Raw genomic sequence first — 12,051 nt, forward strand, 5'->3', positions numbered from 1 at the left:
AGTGACCATAACACTAAACACTGGATGGAAAATGACACGAGTGACAGGACTCCGGTGACCACTAAGTGCATATTTTTCAGGAGGGCGTGGTATCCATTCTTTGGGGTCTCTCTTCTGACCAATTGGTCCTCCAGATGTAAATTCTTCTTTTGCTTCATTTAGCTTTGATTCTAATTCCATTACCTAAGGATCCATATAAAACGCTGAATTAATTGACCAACTGATAACCTTATCTTAATTCAATAAAGGGGTTGTACATTTTCAGCTAAACCCGTGCCAGGTTTTTTCCTTTATTTATTTATAGTTTAGGCAGCAGCTGATGAAGACCCCCATCAGCCTCTCCTGCTGTCACTTATTAGCAGCAGCAGGGATAGGCTGATGGGAGTAATAGTCCCATGAGCTGCTGCCTGTCTCTTATCACATAAATGTAACTTATTCTCCCCTGCTGATTTCCAGCAGAGCAGGGGAGAATGATGAGAGCAGTGTTCAGCACCCGGCGCCGGGGAACAGCGCTTACTGTAACGCTTCTTCCCTGGCGCCCGTCCGTGTGGTACTGATGTGGCACACAGACGCCACATGTGTGCTGCAAGTATTACACAGGGACACTGACCTCTCCGGTACCGGAAATATCAGGACGTGTGAAAGGGGCCTTATTAGTGGGTTATGTTTGGCTGCTGTCACACACTAAAAGACGCTTTTTATTGCAAAAATAGTTTTTGCATCACATTTTGAGAGCTATAATTTTTTTAGATTTTGGCCCACAGTCATGTAAGGTTTGTTTTTTGTGGGACGAGTTGACGTTTTTAGTTTACCATTTTTGGGCACATGACATTTTTTGATCACTTGCTATTCCCATTTTTTGGAGAAAAAAAATCAGCAATTCTTGAATTTTTTTGGGGGGTGGGGCGCCTTTATACCGTTTCGTGTGGGGTAAAATTGATAAAGCAGTTTTATTCTTCAGGTCAGTACGATTACAGTGATACCTCATTTATATTTTGACGCTTTTGTACAATTAAAACTATTTTATAGAAAAAATAGTTTTTGCATCGCTTTATTCTGAGACCTACCGTATTTTTCGGACTATAAGACGCACCGGGCTATAAGGCGCACCCAGGTTTTAGAGGTGGAAAATAGGGAAAAAAAAATATTTGAAGCAAAAAAATGTGGTAAAATATTTAATAACAAATAACATACTATTATATGTGGTGTTATTACATACAGTGGGGCAAAAAAGTATTTAGTCAGTCAGCAATAGTGCAAGTTCCACCACTTAAAAAGATGAGAGGCGTCTGTAATTTACATCATAGGTAGACCTCAACTATGGGAGACAAACTGAGAAAAAAAAATCTAGAAAATCACATTGTCTGTTTTTTTATCATTTTATTTGCATATTATGGTGGAAAATAAGTATTTGGTCAGAAACAAACAATCAAGATTTCTGGCTCTCACAGACCTGTAACTTCTTCTTTAAGAGTCTCCTCTTTCCTCCACTCATTACCTGTAGTAATGGCACCTGTTTAAAATTGTTATCAGTATAAAAAGACACCTGTGCACACCCTCAAACAGTCTGACTCCAAACTCCACTATGGTGAAGACCAAAGAGCTGTCAAAGGACACCAGAAACGAAATTGTAGCCCTGCACCAGGCTGGGAAGACTGAATCTGCAATAGCCAACCAGCTTGGAGTGAAGAAATCAACAGTGGGAGCAATAATTAGAAAATGGAAGACATACAAGACCACTGATAATCTCCCTCGATCTGGGGCTCCACGCAAAATCCCACCCCGTGGGGTCAGAATGATCACAAGAACGGTGAGCAAAAATCCCAGAACCACGCGGGGGGACCTAGTGAATGAACTGCAGAGAGCTGGGACCAATGTAACAAGGCCTACCATAAGTAACACACTACGCCACCATGGACTCAGATCCTGCAGTGCCAGACGTGTCCCACTGCTTAAGCCAGTACATGTCCGGGCCCGTCTGAAGTTTGCTAGAGAGCATTTGGATGATCCAGAGGAGTTTTGGGAGAATGTCCTATGGTCTGATGAAACCAAACTGGAACTGTTTGGTAGAAACACAACTTGTCGTGTTTGGAGGAAAAAGAATACTGAGTTGCATCCATCAAACACCATACCTACTGTAAAGCATGGTGGTGGAAACATCATGCTTTGGGGCTGTTTCTCTGCAAAGGGGCCAGGACGACTGATCCGGGTATATGAAAGAATGAATGGGGCCATGTATCGTGAGATTTTGAGTGCAAACCTCCTTCCATCAGCAAGGGCATTGAAGATGAAACGTGGCTGGGTCTTTCAACATGACAATGATCCAAAGCACACCGCCAGGGCAATGAAGGAGTGGCTTCGTAAGAAGCATTTCAAGGTCCTGGAGTGGCCTAGCCAGTCTCCAGATCTCAACCCTATAGAAAACCTTTGGAGGGAGTTGAAAGTCCGTGTTGCCAAGCGAAAAGCCAAAAACATCACTGCTCTAGAGGAGATCTGCATGGAGGAATGGGCCAACATACCAACAACAGTGTGTGGCAACCTTGTGAAGACTTACAGAAAACATTTGACCTCTGTCATTGCCAACAAAGGATATATTACAAAGTATTGAGATGAAATTTTGTTTCTGACCAAATACTTATTTTCCACCATAATATGCAAATAAAATGATAAAAAAACAGACAATGTGATTTTCTGGATTTTTTTTTCTCAGTTTGTCTCCCATAGTTGAGGTCTACCTATGATGTAAATTACAGACGCCTCTCATCTTTAAGTGGTGGAACTTGCACTATTGCTGACTGACTAAATACTTTTTTGCCCCACTGTATAATAGTATGTTATTATGTTGGAAGCTGCAGGACCAGTGTGGTGTCTGTACAGTACTATATTTAGATGCTAGAGGGTGAGTATAAGAATGGGGGCACAGGGCTGATATTGAAAGCACCACTCCAGCACTGCAAAATAGCACTGGAGTGCTGCTTTAAAATCCCATGGGAGAACTATAACTCCCAGCATGTCCTGCAGATCCTATGACATGCTGGGAGTTATAGTTCACCACAGGAGTGTCAGAGTGCTTTATTGTGTTTTGTAAAGACTAACCTTTTAATTGTGGCAGCCTGCCAGCTGTGGTGAGGTGAAAAGCATCCCATGACTGCACACACAGAGCCCTCCCTCTTGTTGCCTCTCCACAGCACAGGTTTTGAGGAAGCCTGCAGATTCTAGTGGAGAGCCTGAAGGACCTGTGATGATGTCAAGAAGAGGGAGGGCTCTGAGCTGCCATGTGATGCTCCAGCCCGCCCACTCCTGACATCACACAGGTCCTGTTTGTGCACAGCACTCGGCATCCAGGCATGGCAGGCAGGTATACAGCGATCTCCTCTCCGCTCTGGCCCCTGCTGCTGCTGCCTCCTCCCCAGGACACACAAATCTCCCTAGCTGCTGCATGAATCAGCGCTGAGGAAGCCATGCGTGTCCCTGCTTAAGTGCAGTATTCATTTGCTTCTCCTGGCTCACCACTCAGCTGATCGGTGGGCGGGGAGCCGCTAATGAATATTCACTGCACTTAATCATCGGGACCATGTGGTTTTCCCAGCGCTGATTCCGGGCAGCGGGGACATCCTGAAGTGGGATAACAGTGCGATCCCACTCACTGCTGCCCCCCTCCCCACATGCTACATCCCGACCATAAGACGCACCCACACTTTCCTCCCAAATTTGGAGGAAAAAAAGTGCGTCTTATGGTCGGAAAAATACTGTATATCTTTTATTTTTCTGCTGATGGAGCTGTGTGGAGGCTCGTTTTTTGCGGGACAAGATGACGTTTTCAGTTGTACCATGTTTATTTATATCTGTCTTTTTGATTGCGTGTTATTTCACTTTTTGTTCAGCGGTATGATGATAAAGCATTGTTTTTTGCCTTGTTTTTTATTTTTTATGGTGTCAGTCAGCTGACACCCGGCGGCGATCGCTCAGACGTAATGATCCGTCCATGATCAAATTGACAAAGGTCACATGGAAGGTTCATTACGTCCGATGTCAAAAAGGGGTTCAGGTCTATGTGATTAAGAGGAGAGCTTTTCTCAGCTATTTCCATCAGTATCCCTGACAATGAGAGCAGAGACTCAGCACACACAACTCTGCACCATTCCAGATAGTTCCAGCTATCAGATCCTCTGTGATCAGGAATTTATCTCGTATTTTATGGGTAGGGAATAACTTCTTTGAGAATAACCATTTAACTTGACTAATCTCAAGTCCAAAGTTCCTGCATTTAATGCTATATTAAAATGATTTTCTATTCACCCCTTAACAATGAATAGTGTACATATGCTTCATATGGCCACTAAGGTAGTATGAAACAGGCCCCATAGCCAGTGTTGGCTGTGTTACATAGGCTACAAATCACCAAAAGTCAGCTTTTTTCACGAGTCTCATGCATATTTTTGCACATCAGACTTAACACATTATCAGAAGTGATAGGCTACCAGAGGCATGATCGACATGCATTGGGCTAAATAGATTTGACTTTTCTTTTTCAATCTATACAAACTTATTTTATGTCACTGGCATCAAAAAGATGAGCATTGCCAATCATTTACATTGCTCTAAACAGGGGATACTTAGTCAATTGCTATACACATGCATTTCAAGATTTGCACCCATTTGGCAAGCTCAAAAAACACAGCCCCCCATCCTCCAGTTCAAGACAGCAACCCATCGGTATGCTTGGGATTTACCCTTTTCTGGGCACTTTTCTTTTGCCCCCAGCCTGCAACCGATATGCTTTGTGAAAATAATATTTGAACTCTGCTGAAAAGTATTTAGTGTAGCCTCTGGTTTCGCTACTCGAGCATCTAGATACTTTCACACACAAAATATTGTCCAATGTACCTTCTTTTGTAATCTGATAACAGATGTCCATTTCTTCTCCAGTAGGCCCGCATACTTCTTGTCTAACTCTTCATTCTGAAATAGAACACATTGAATCTCAATGAAGAAATATCCTTCAAACATTTTACGTAAATTCATTATATATTATGGCGGGTGTCCACAATCCGGAAATAGCAGCGCTTTGGACACAATGCATGTTCGCTGTCTTCTATTGGACACAGATGAATCTGCATGTGTGCACTGAACCGTGCGGATTTACTGCACCCAATACATTCTATTGATCTAATTTCTCTTGCAGAGACCAGTGTCTCCACAAAAGAAATTGACAGGCTGCGGTCTGGAAGGACGCACCACATGTCAGTATCCGCAGATGATCTGCAGGTGTCTGTGGATACATAGTGGACATGAGAGTTCTTGAAATCCCATCCACTATGCTGCCACGGCTGGCCGCTGAGGGTTTGATGATGCATAAATATTTGAGGGAATGTTAGTGGGCAAATCTCTTTATGACATTTGTCGTAATAATACTTCCCTGTGCCTATTTGACCAGGGACGGATTGTTACGTTTTTATAATGCAACACTGTGACCGAAGTCACGGTGATCGCATTAAAACTCCAGCACCATCTGGGTAGAAAGGGTCGTCATCCTGGGGCAATCGCTGACCTCTCAACTACAATCGTTGTGATTGGCTGTTCATGCTGTGATCCTATTGGCAGCATTTCTCTGTTTCAGGAGCACCGATCATAGGCTGGTGCCTGACAAAGCCAGGTATGGCCTGGACCAGCTCTGATTGGAGAAATTGATTACATCGATCGCACCAATCACAGGGCTGCGGTGTGACAGCGCTGTGACCTGCCTAGGATCGGAGCAGTAAGAGCACCCATCCTAGGCTGGTGCCTTGGAACGCCAGCATCACCAGGGCCAGCACCGATTGGCGTTTTCACCTATGCTCAGGATGCAGGGATAACCCGTATACAAGCCCTTCAGATAGATCCATACACCACAGCACATCACAGCGCAGCATTAAGCACAGCTGAAAAGGCACAGCACTCAACTGGGTCCCTCTGCATTGATGTGATGGGATCTCAAAACCCAGATCTCTACTGAAGACGTGACTACGATAGCCGAGAAGTTTCTTCAAATGTTAGGAATTGTTTAATCCAAGTATCTTCGCTACAGAACAATGAAATAGAGACATCCCTGTATCAGAAGCCAAACGACCGTCCAACATACCTTAAATGGGACAGTTTCCATCAAAAACACAAATTCTATTGTCTACAGCCAAGCCATCAGATACAATCATATATGTTTCAACCCCATGGATAGAGACAAACACCTTGGTGGCCTCAGAAAGACCTTTTTGAATCAGGGCTACCATCCAAGAACAATTGAAAACCAGATTACAAGAGCCACCAGAATATCAAGGAATCACCTCATTACAAAGCTAAAGAAGAAAATTACTGGGTGACTCTAGTAGTCACCTACAATCCAAATCTGGGAGTGCTAAGTGGAGCTGCTCTGTTTTAGGCAGCCCCCAAATCTAAGAAGAATCATTGTCAGAAGCTCCCTGTCCTCTCCAACAGCTGCAGGAACCTTTCCTGCAACCAGAAAAAATGTAAAACCTGTCCATTTATAATGATCACGGACACGATAAAGATCCCCAACTCACATCAGGACTACAAGATCCCAGGTACTTTCAGCTGCATCACATCTAATGTGGTGTACCTAATTATTTGTACTAAATGTCTAACCAAGGGTCTGTATGTAGGAGAGACAGGGCCAAAGCTTAGAACAAGGATGAATTCTCAGCGCCATACAAGAAAAAAAAATAAATAAAATTTATCTATGGCCAAACATATTTGGACATGAAAATACTTGTATTAACAAGGTAACTTCAAATCTCAGAAAGATCTGGGAGCATAAACTTATGACAACTTTGACATTCGGTGCAGGAATGAATGTGTTGTGTGGATTTATGTTGTTCTACATCAACTAAGGAAGTTGCTCCTCAGACCTTGTGGGGGCATCACAACACAGAACCAGACCCCAACCAGTAAAAAATAAAACTTTCACACTCCTCCTATGAACTGTTCCAATATTTACAGCCAAAACCGGTTTATCCCTTTCCCATAATGATAGTTTGTATTATCTATTGCATCATTTCTGTGCCCTGTTGTGTATAACTAATGTGACTTCAGATTTTGCGTTATTCTATGACTGATGGAGACCTGAGTAGTCTCAAAAGCTCAAAATTTGTTACCATCTTTTTGGTTAGCTATTAGAAGGTATCATCCACTGAGGACTCTCAATTCTAAATATTTTTCCATCTACTGGCTGACACGGTACAAAGATATAAATCTTTCCTGTAAGTAAATTGTAAGATCTTACCATATCCAGTTCTGCCTCCTTCTTGAAAACAGAGTATGCCTCTTCATAGCCATTAGAACGGAGATAGTCTGCTATAGCTCGATTTCTGAAAATTTAATAATGATAGTTGTATTAGAACTATGAAACAAGGACCTCTCATAGCTTTGTGTAGACAATGTATTATGGCTCTTTAGATAAATTATACAAGATATGGTAGATAAGTTTGTTAATATAAAAATATGCTGATATGTGGAGACCAAGCACAGTTTTACACAATTCTAAGCAGCTAGACTAATGTATAAAGCACCCATAAAGCTCTGGCCTGTGGGCCAAATGTGGCCCTCAGGATGATTATATCTGGCCCACAACGCCGGGGACTATGTAGGGCCATTATACTGTATTAAGCACTATGTGCGGCCATTAAACTGTATGGAGGACTATAGAGGGCCCATTAATCTGTGGAGGACTGTGTGGATCACCATTGGGGCATCATACTGTGTCCCCATACTTTCCTGGGGGGTACAGCGTGTGGGGGTACTGTGGAGGAATTCACTGTGGGGGTATCAATGTGTGTGTGGGGGGGGCACTTGTTGGCATCATACTTTATTACCTGTATTTATTAATTCAAGGTTTGTTTTTCCCCCCTTTGTTATTACATATTTTAATTAGATCATATGCTTTTTACTGTTCTTTATCCCCTTAATGACCGCCAATACGCCTTTTAACTGACCTGAGATATAAGAGAATAGCCTCCCCATACAGGTGACAATTCAGCATCTGTCGGCTGTCCACTATAGCTGACAACTTGCTGCATCAGCCACGATCAGTATTTGCATCGTCCAAATCTGTTTAACCCCTTAGATGCTGCTGTCAATAGTGACAACATCATTATAAATGGTAAACAGAGTGTGGGGTCTTCCTCTTTATCCCAGTTGGTGCCCTCAGATCATAATTTTGTGGTCCTGTTTGCTATGGCACTTCACGACCAAATAGCGGCCTTACAATCTGCCGGCTGTTGTAACCTGTTCAGAAGTTAGCGGCATTTAGGTGGTAAAAATAAACATTTTCATTTCTGTCATGCCACTTTGCATTAATTCCTGAAACAACCTGACGACAGTTTTCAATATGACAGGGGGTGCCGTTTTTAAAATGGTATCACGTTTGGGGGTTTCCCAATATATGGGACCCTAAAGGCACTTCAAACATGGACAAGTCCCTAAAAAAATAAATTTTGTAAATTTCTTGAAAAATTACTGCTTCATTTTTAACCCCTTAGTGACAGAGCCAATTTGGTACTTAATGACCGAGCCAATTTTTACAATTCTGACCACTGTCACTTTATGAGGTCATAACTCGGGAACGCTTCAACAGATCCTGCTGATTCTGAGATTGTTTTCTCGTGACATATTGTACTTCATGTTAGTGGTAACATTTCTTCGATATTACTTGCGTTTATTTATTAAAAAAATGGAAATATGGCGAAAATTTTGAAAATTTAGCAATTTTCAAAATTTAAATTTTTATTCCCTTACATCAGAGAGATATGTCACACAAAATGGTCAATAAATAACATTTCCCATATGTCTACTTTACATCAGCACAATTTTGGGAAAAAAAAAAAAATACATTAGGGAGTTAAGGGTTAAAATTTGACCAGCAATTTCTTATTTTTACAGCAAAATTTACTAAACCATTTTTTTTAGGGACCACCTCACATTTGAAGTCAGTTTGAGGGGTCTATATGGCTGAAAATACCCAAAAGTGACACCATTCTAAAAACTGCACCCCTCAAGGTGCGCAAAACCACATTCAAGAAGTTTATTAACCCTTCAGGTGCTTCACGAGAGCTAAAGCAATGTGGAAGGAAAAAATGAACATTTTACTTTTTTTCACAAACATTTTACTTCAGAACCAATTTTTTTTATTTTCATAAGTGTAAAAAAAGAAAATGAACCACATAATTTGTTGTGCAATTTGTCTGGAGAATGTCGATACGTTATATGTGGGGGGGGACCACTTTTTGGGTGCACAGAACACAGAATTCCCTGGAATTGAGATCGAACACCATGTCGCGTTTGGAGAGCCGCTGATGCGCCTAAACAGTGGAAACCCCCCAAAAGTGACCCCATTTTGGAAACTAGACCCCCTAAGGAACTTATCTAGGTGTGTGGTCAACACTTTGAACCCCCAAGTGCTTCACACAAGTTTATAACGTAGAGCCGAAAAAATTAAAAATCTTTTTTTTTTTTCACAAGAATGATCTTTTCACCCCACATTTTTTATTTTCCCAAGGGTAGCAAGAGAAATTGGTTCCCAAAAGTTGTTGTGCAATTTGTCCTGAGTATGTCGATACCCCGTATGTGGGGGTAAACCTCTGTTTGGGTGCACAGTAGAGCTCAGAAGGGAAGGAGCGCCATTTGGCTTTTTCAACATAGAATTCCCTGGAATTGAGATCGGACACCATGTCGCGTTTGGAGAGGCGCTGATGTGCCTAAACAGTGGAAACCCCCCACAAGTGACACCATTTTGGAAACTAGACCCCCTAAGGAACTTATCTAGGCATGTGGTCAACACTTTGAACCCCCAAGTGCTTCACACAAGTTTATAACGTAGAGCCGAAAAAATTAAAAAATCATTTTTTTTTCACAAGAATGATCTTTTCACCCCCAATTTTTTATTTTCCCAAGGGTAGCAAGAGAAATTGGTTCCCAAAAGTTGTTGTGCAATTTGTTCTGAGTATGTCGATACCCCGTATGTGGGGGTAAACCTCTGTTTGGGCGCACTGCGGAGCTTGGAAGGGAAGGAGCGCCGTTTGACTTTTTAATCTCTTAATTGTGAGAGCGGACGCCATTTTGGGTTTGTATATGTGCCTAACAGCAGAAACCCCCCACAACTGACCCTGTTTTGGAAACTACACCCCTCAAAGAATTTAATCAGGGGTATATTGAGCAATTTGAACCCACATGTACGACACAGAGTTTGATAACATTAGGTCGGCATACTGAAAAAATTCATTTTTTTCCACGAGAATCTTGTTTTAGACCTGAATGTCTCACTTTTTCAGAAATAACATCAAAAAGTGGACCCCACAATTCGTTACCCACTTTATTATGAGTGCAGCGATATCCCATATGTAGTCAAAAAGTTCTGTTTGGACAAATGGCAGGGCGTGGACAGAAAGGGGCACAATGTGACAAATTTGGCTTTATTTGAAATTGAAGATCCAGGACCCATTCAAAGCTTCTAGAGACATTGAGCAAAAAAGAAAATCCTTCCAGGAATTATTACTCACAGAGGGAGGCATGCTCCTAAAACACATTGGCTGACTATAAAATTGGTCTTGCTAACAAAACAGTTGTCCCGCATTTGCGTATATTGTAGCAGGAAGAATAAACTGTACTGGAATGAAGGGCAAAATGTGTAGGAAAATGCAGCCAACTATGTGGCAAATCGGAGTTTGTTCCAAAGATGAAAGAACACCATCAGGGCTAGAATGGCAGACACTTTCAGAGACTGGTCGTACAACGTCCTTTTAGCTCCATCAATCCCTATATGGGGACAAATGTGCCAATAGACGTGGAACACCATAGCAAGCTCCCACCCGCCAAGGTCAGAACCGCTATATGCGCAAAACAACCAGCTCTCTATAGAAAGTATTGTCTGGTACCAGAGGTTCGGCAAGAACCATAAAGTAAAGCCCATAGTGTATAAGTACGGAACTTCCTAATTTTTTTAGAAATCCTACAATAAAATGATCATGCCCGTATCATCAACATAAATATAAGTAATATAAATGGAAGCCAAAGTTTTGTGTAGCAAGACAGTCATAAAAAATGGTCAAAAATGTTTGTGAGTAATCAAGTCCTAGAATTCATTTTCAGATGATCTCACTTTTCAAGATCATTTCTGGGGTCCACATTCTAACGCTTATTGACATGGGTACGTGGACGAGAATTTGTTGGAATAGTAGTTTGGCATGGGATTGATCAAGTTCTAGAATTGTCAGATGACCTGACTTTGCAAGAACATTTGTGGGGTCCACACTCTAGAGCGTACAGACGTGGGTACGTGGATGAGAATTTGTTGGGATAGTAGTTTGGTATGGGATTGATCAAGTTCTGGAATTAATTATGAAATGGGGTAAAATGGGATCTACTAATTAAAATAATATTTATCAATTGTTCCAAATTGTACTACTTGGGCCACTAAGCAGAAAATAAAAATTATTGAAAAAACAAACAAACTAATAATTGTAGGTGGTGTGGTAGGTCTCAAAACAGGGGGAGATACAAAGGCCTGGTTGGGATGGGCATGTGGGGCAATAGAATCGGGAATCACTCCGTCTGCCATGCTTTCTGCAAACTCTGCACCTTTTTTGAGGATACCTTTGGGTGGGAGTGACAGGGACAGGGTGAGGAAAATGGCGTTCTGAAAGTCTCCGGGAATCCTCAGAGTCGAAGGCTTCCCCCGGTGCCATGGACTCAAATATGAGGCTCTCCACAACTTTTTCCTGAAAGTGCAGGAACGTAAGTGGTCCTTGTGATTTTTTATATAGGACAAAACTGTTATATGTGGCAGTTTGGATTAGATAGATTGCCACCTTTTTATACCATGCCCTGGTCTTCCTCTTGACCAGGTATGGTTGCAGAACCTGGTCTGACAAGTCTACGCCACCCATGTGTTTGTTGTAGTCTGTGACGCAGACAGGTTTTTCTTTGTCCCTGGTGGCACCCCTCTCTCTGACCGTCACAGTGGTGTCCGTATGCAGTGTGGAAAGCATGTAGACGTCCTTCCTG

The 12,051-nt window shown here is 42.0% G+C and overlaps 1 protein-coding gene across 1 annotated transcript in view; it reads right to left on the bottom strand.

The window, feature by feature from the left end:
* Positions 1 to 12,051, bottom strand: part of PAFAH1B1 (platelet activating factor acetylhydrolase 1b regulatory subunit 1) — a 115,911-nt gene that overhangs the window by 21,904 nt on the left and 81,956 nt on the right. Inside the window, exons 3-5 of the mRNA XM_077294408.1 lie at positions 7,277 to 7,361; positions 4,888 to 4,962; positions 1 to 183 (exon numbers count right to left, since the gene is read on the bottom strand). The exon at positions 1 to 183 is cut by the window's left edge and continues 24 nt beyond it. Coding sequence (XP_077150523.1) covers positions 1 to 183; positions 4,888 to 4,962; positions 7,277 to 7,361 — 343 coding nt within the window. The remainder of the gene's footprint in view (positions 184 to 4,887; positions 4,963 to 7,276; positions 7,362 to 12,051) is intronic.

The sequence above is a fragment of the Ranitomeya variabilis genome, chromosome 3, assembly GCF_051348905.1.
Source record: "Ranitomeya variabilis isolate aRanVar5 chromosome 3, aRanVar5.hap1, whole genome shotgun sequence".
In the NCBI taxonomy this organism is placed as follows: Eukaryota; Metazoa; Chordata; class Amphibia; order Anura; family Dendrobatidae; genus Ranitomeya; species Ranitomeya variabilis.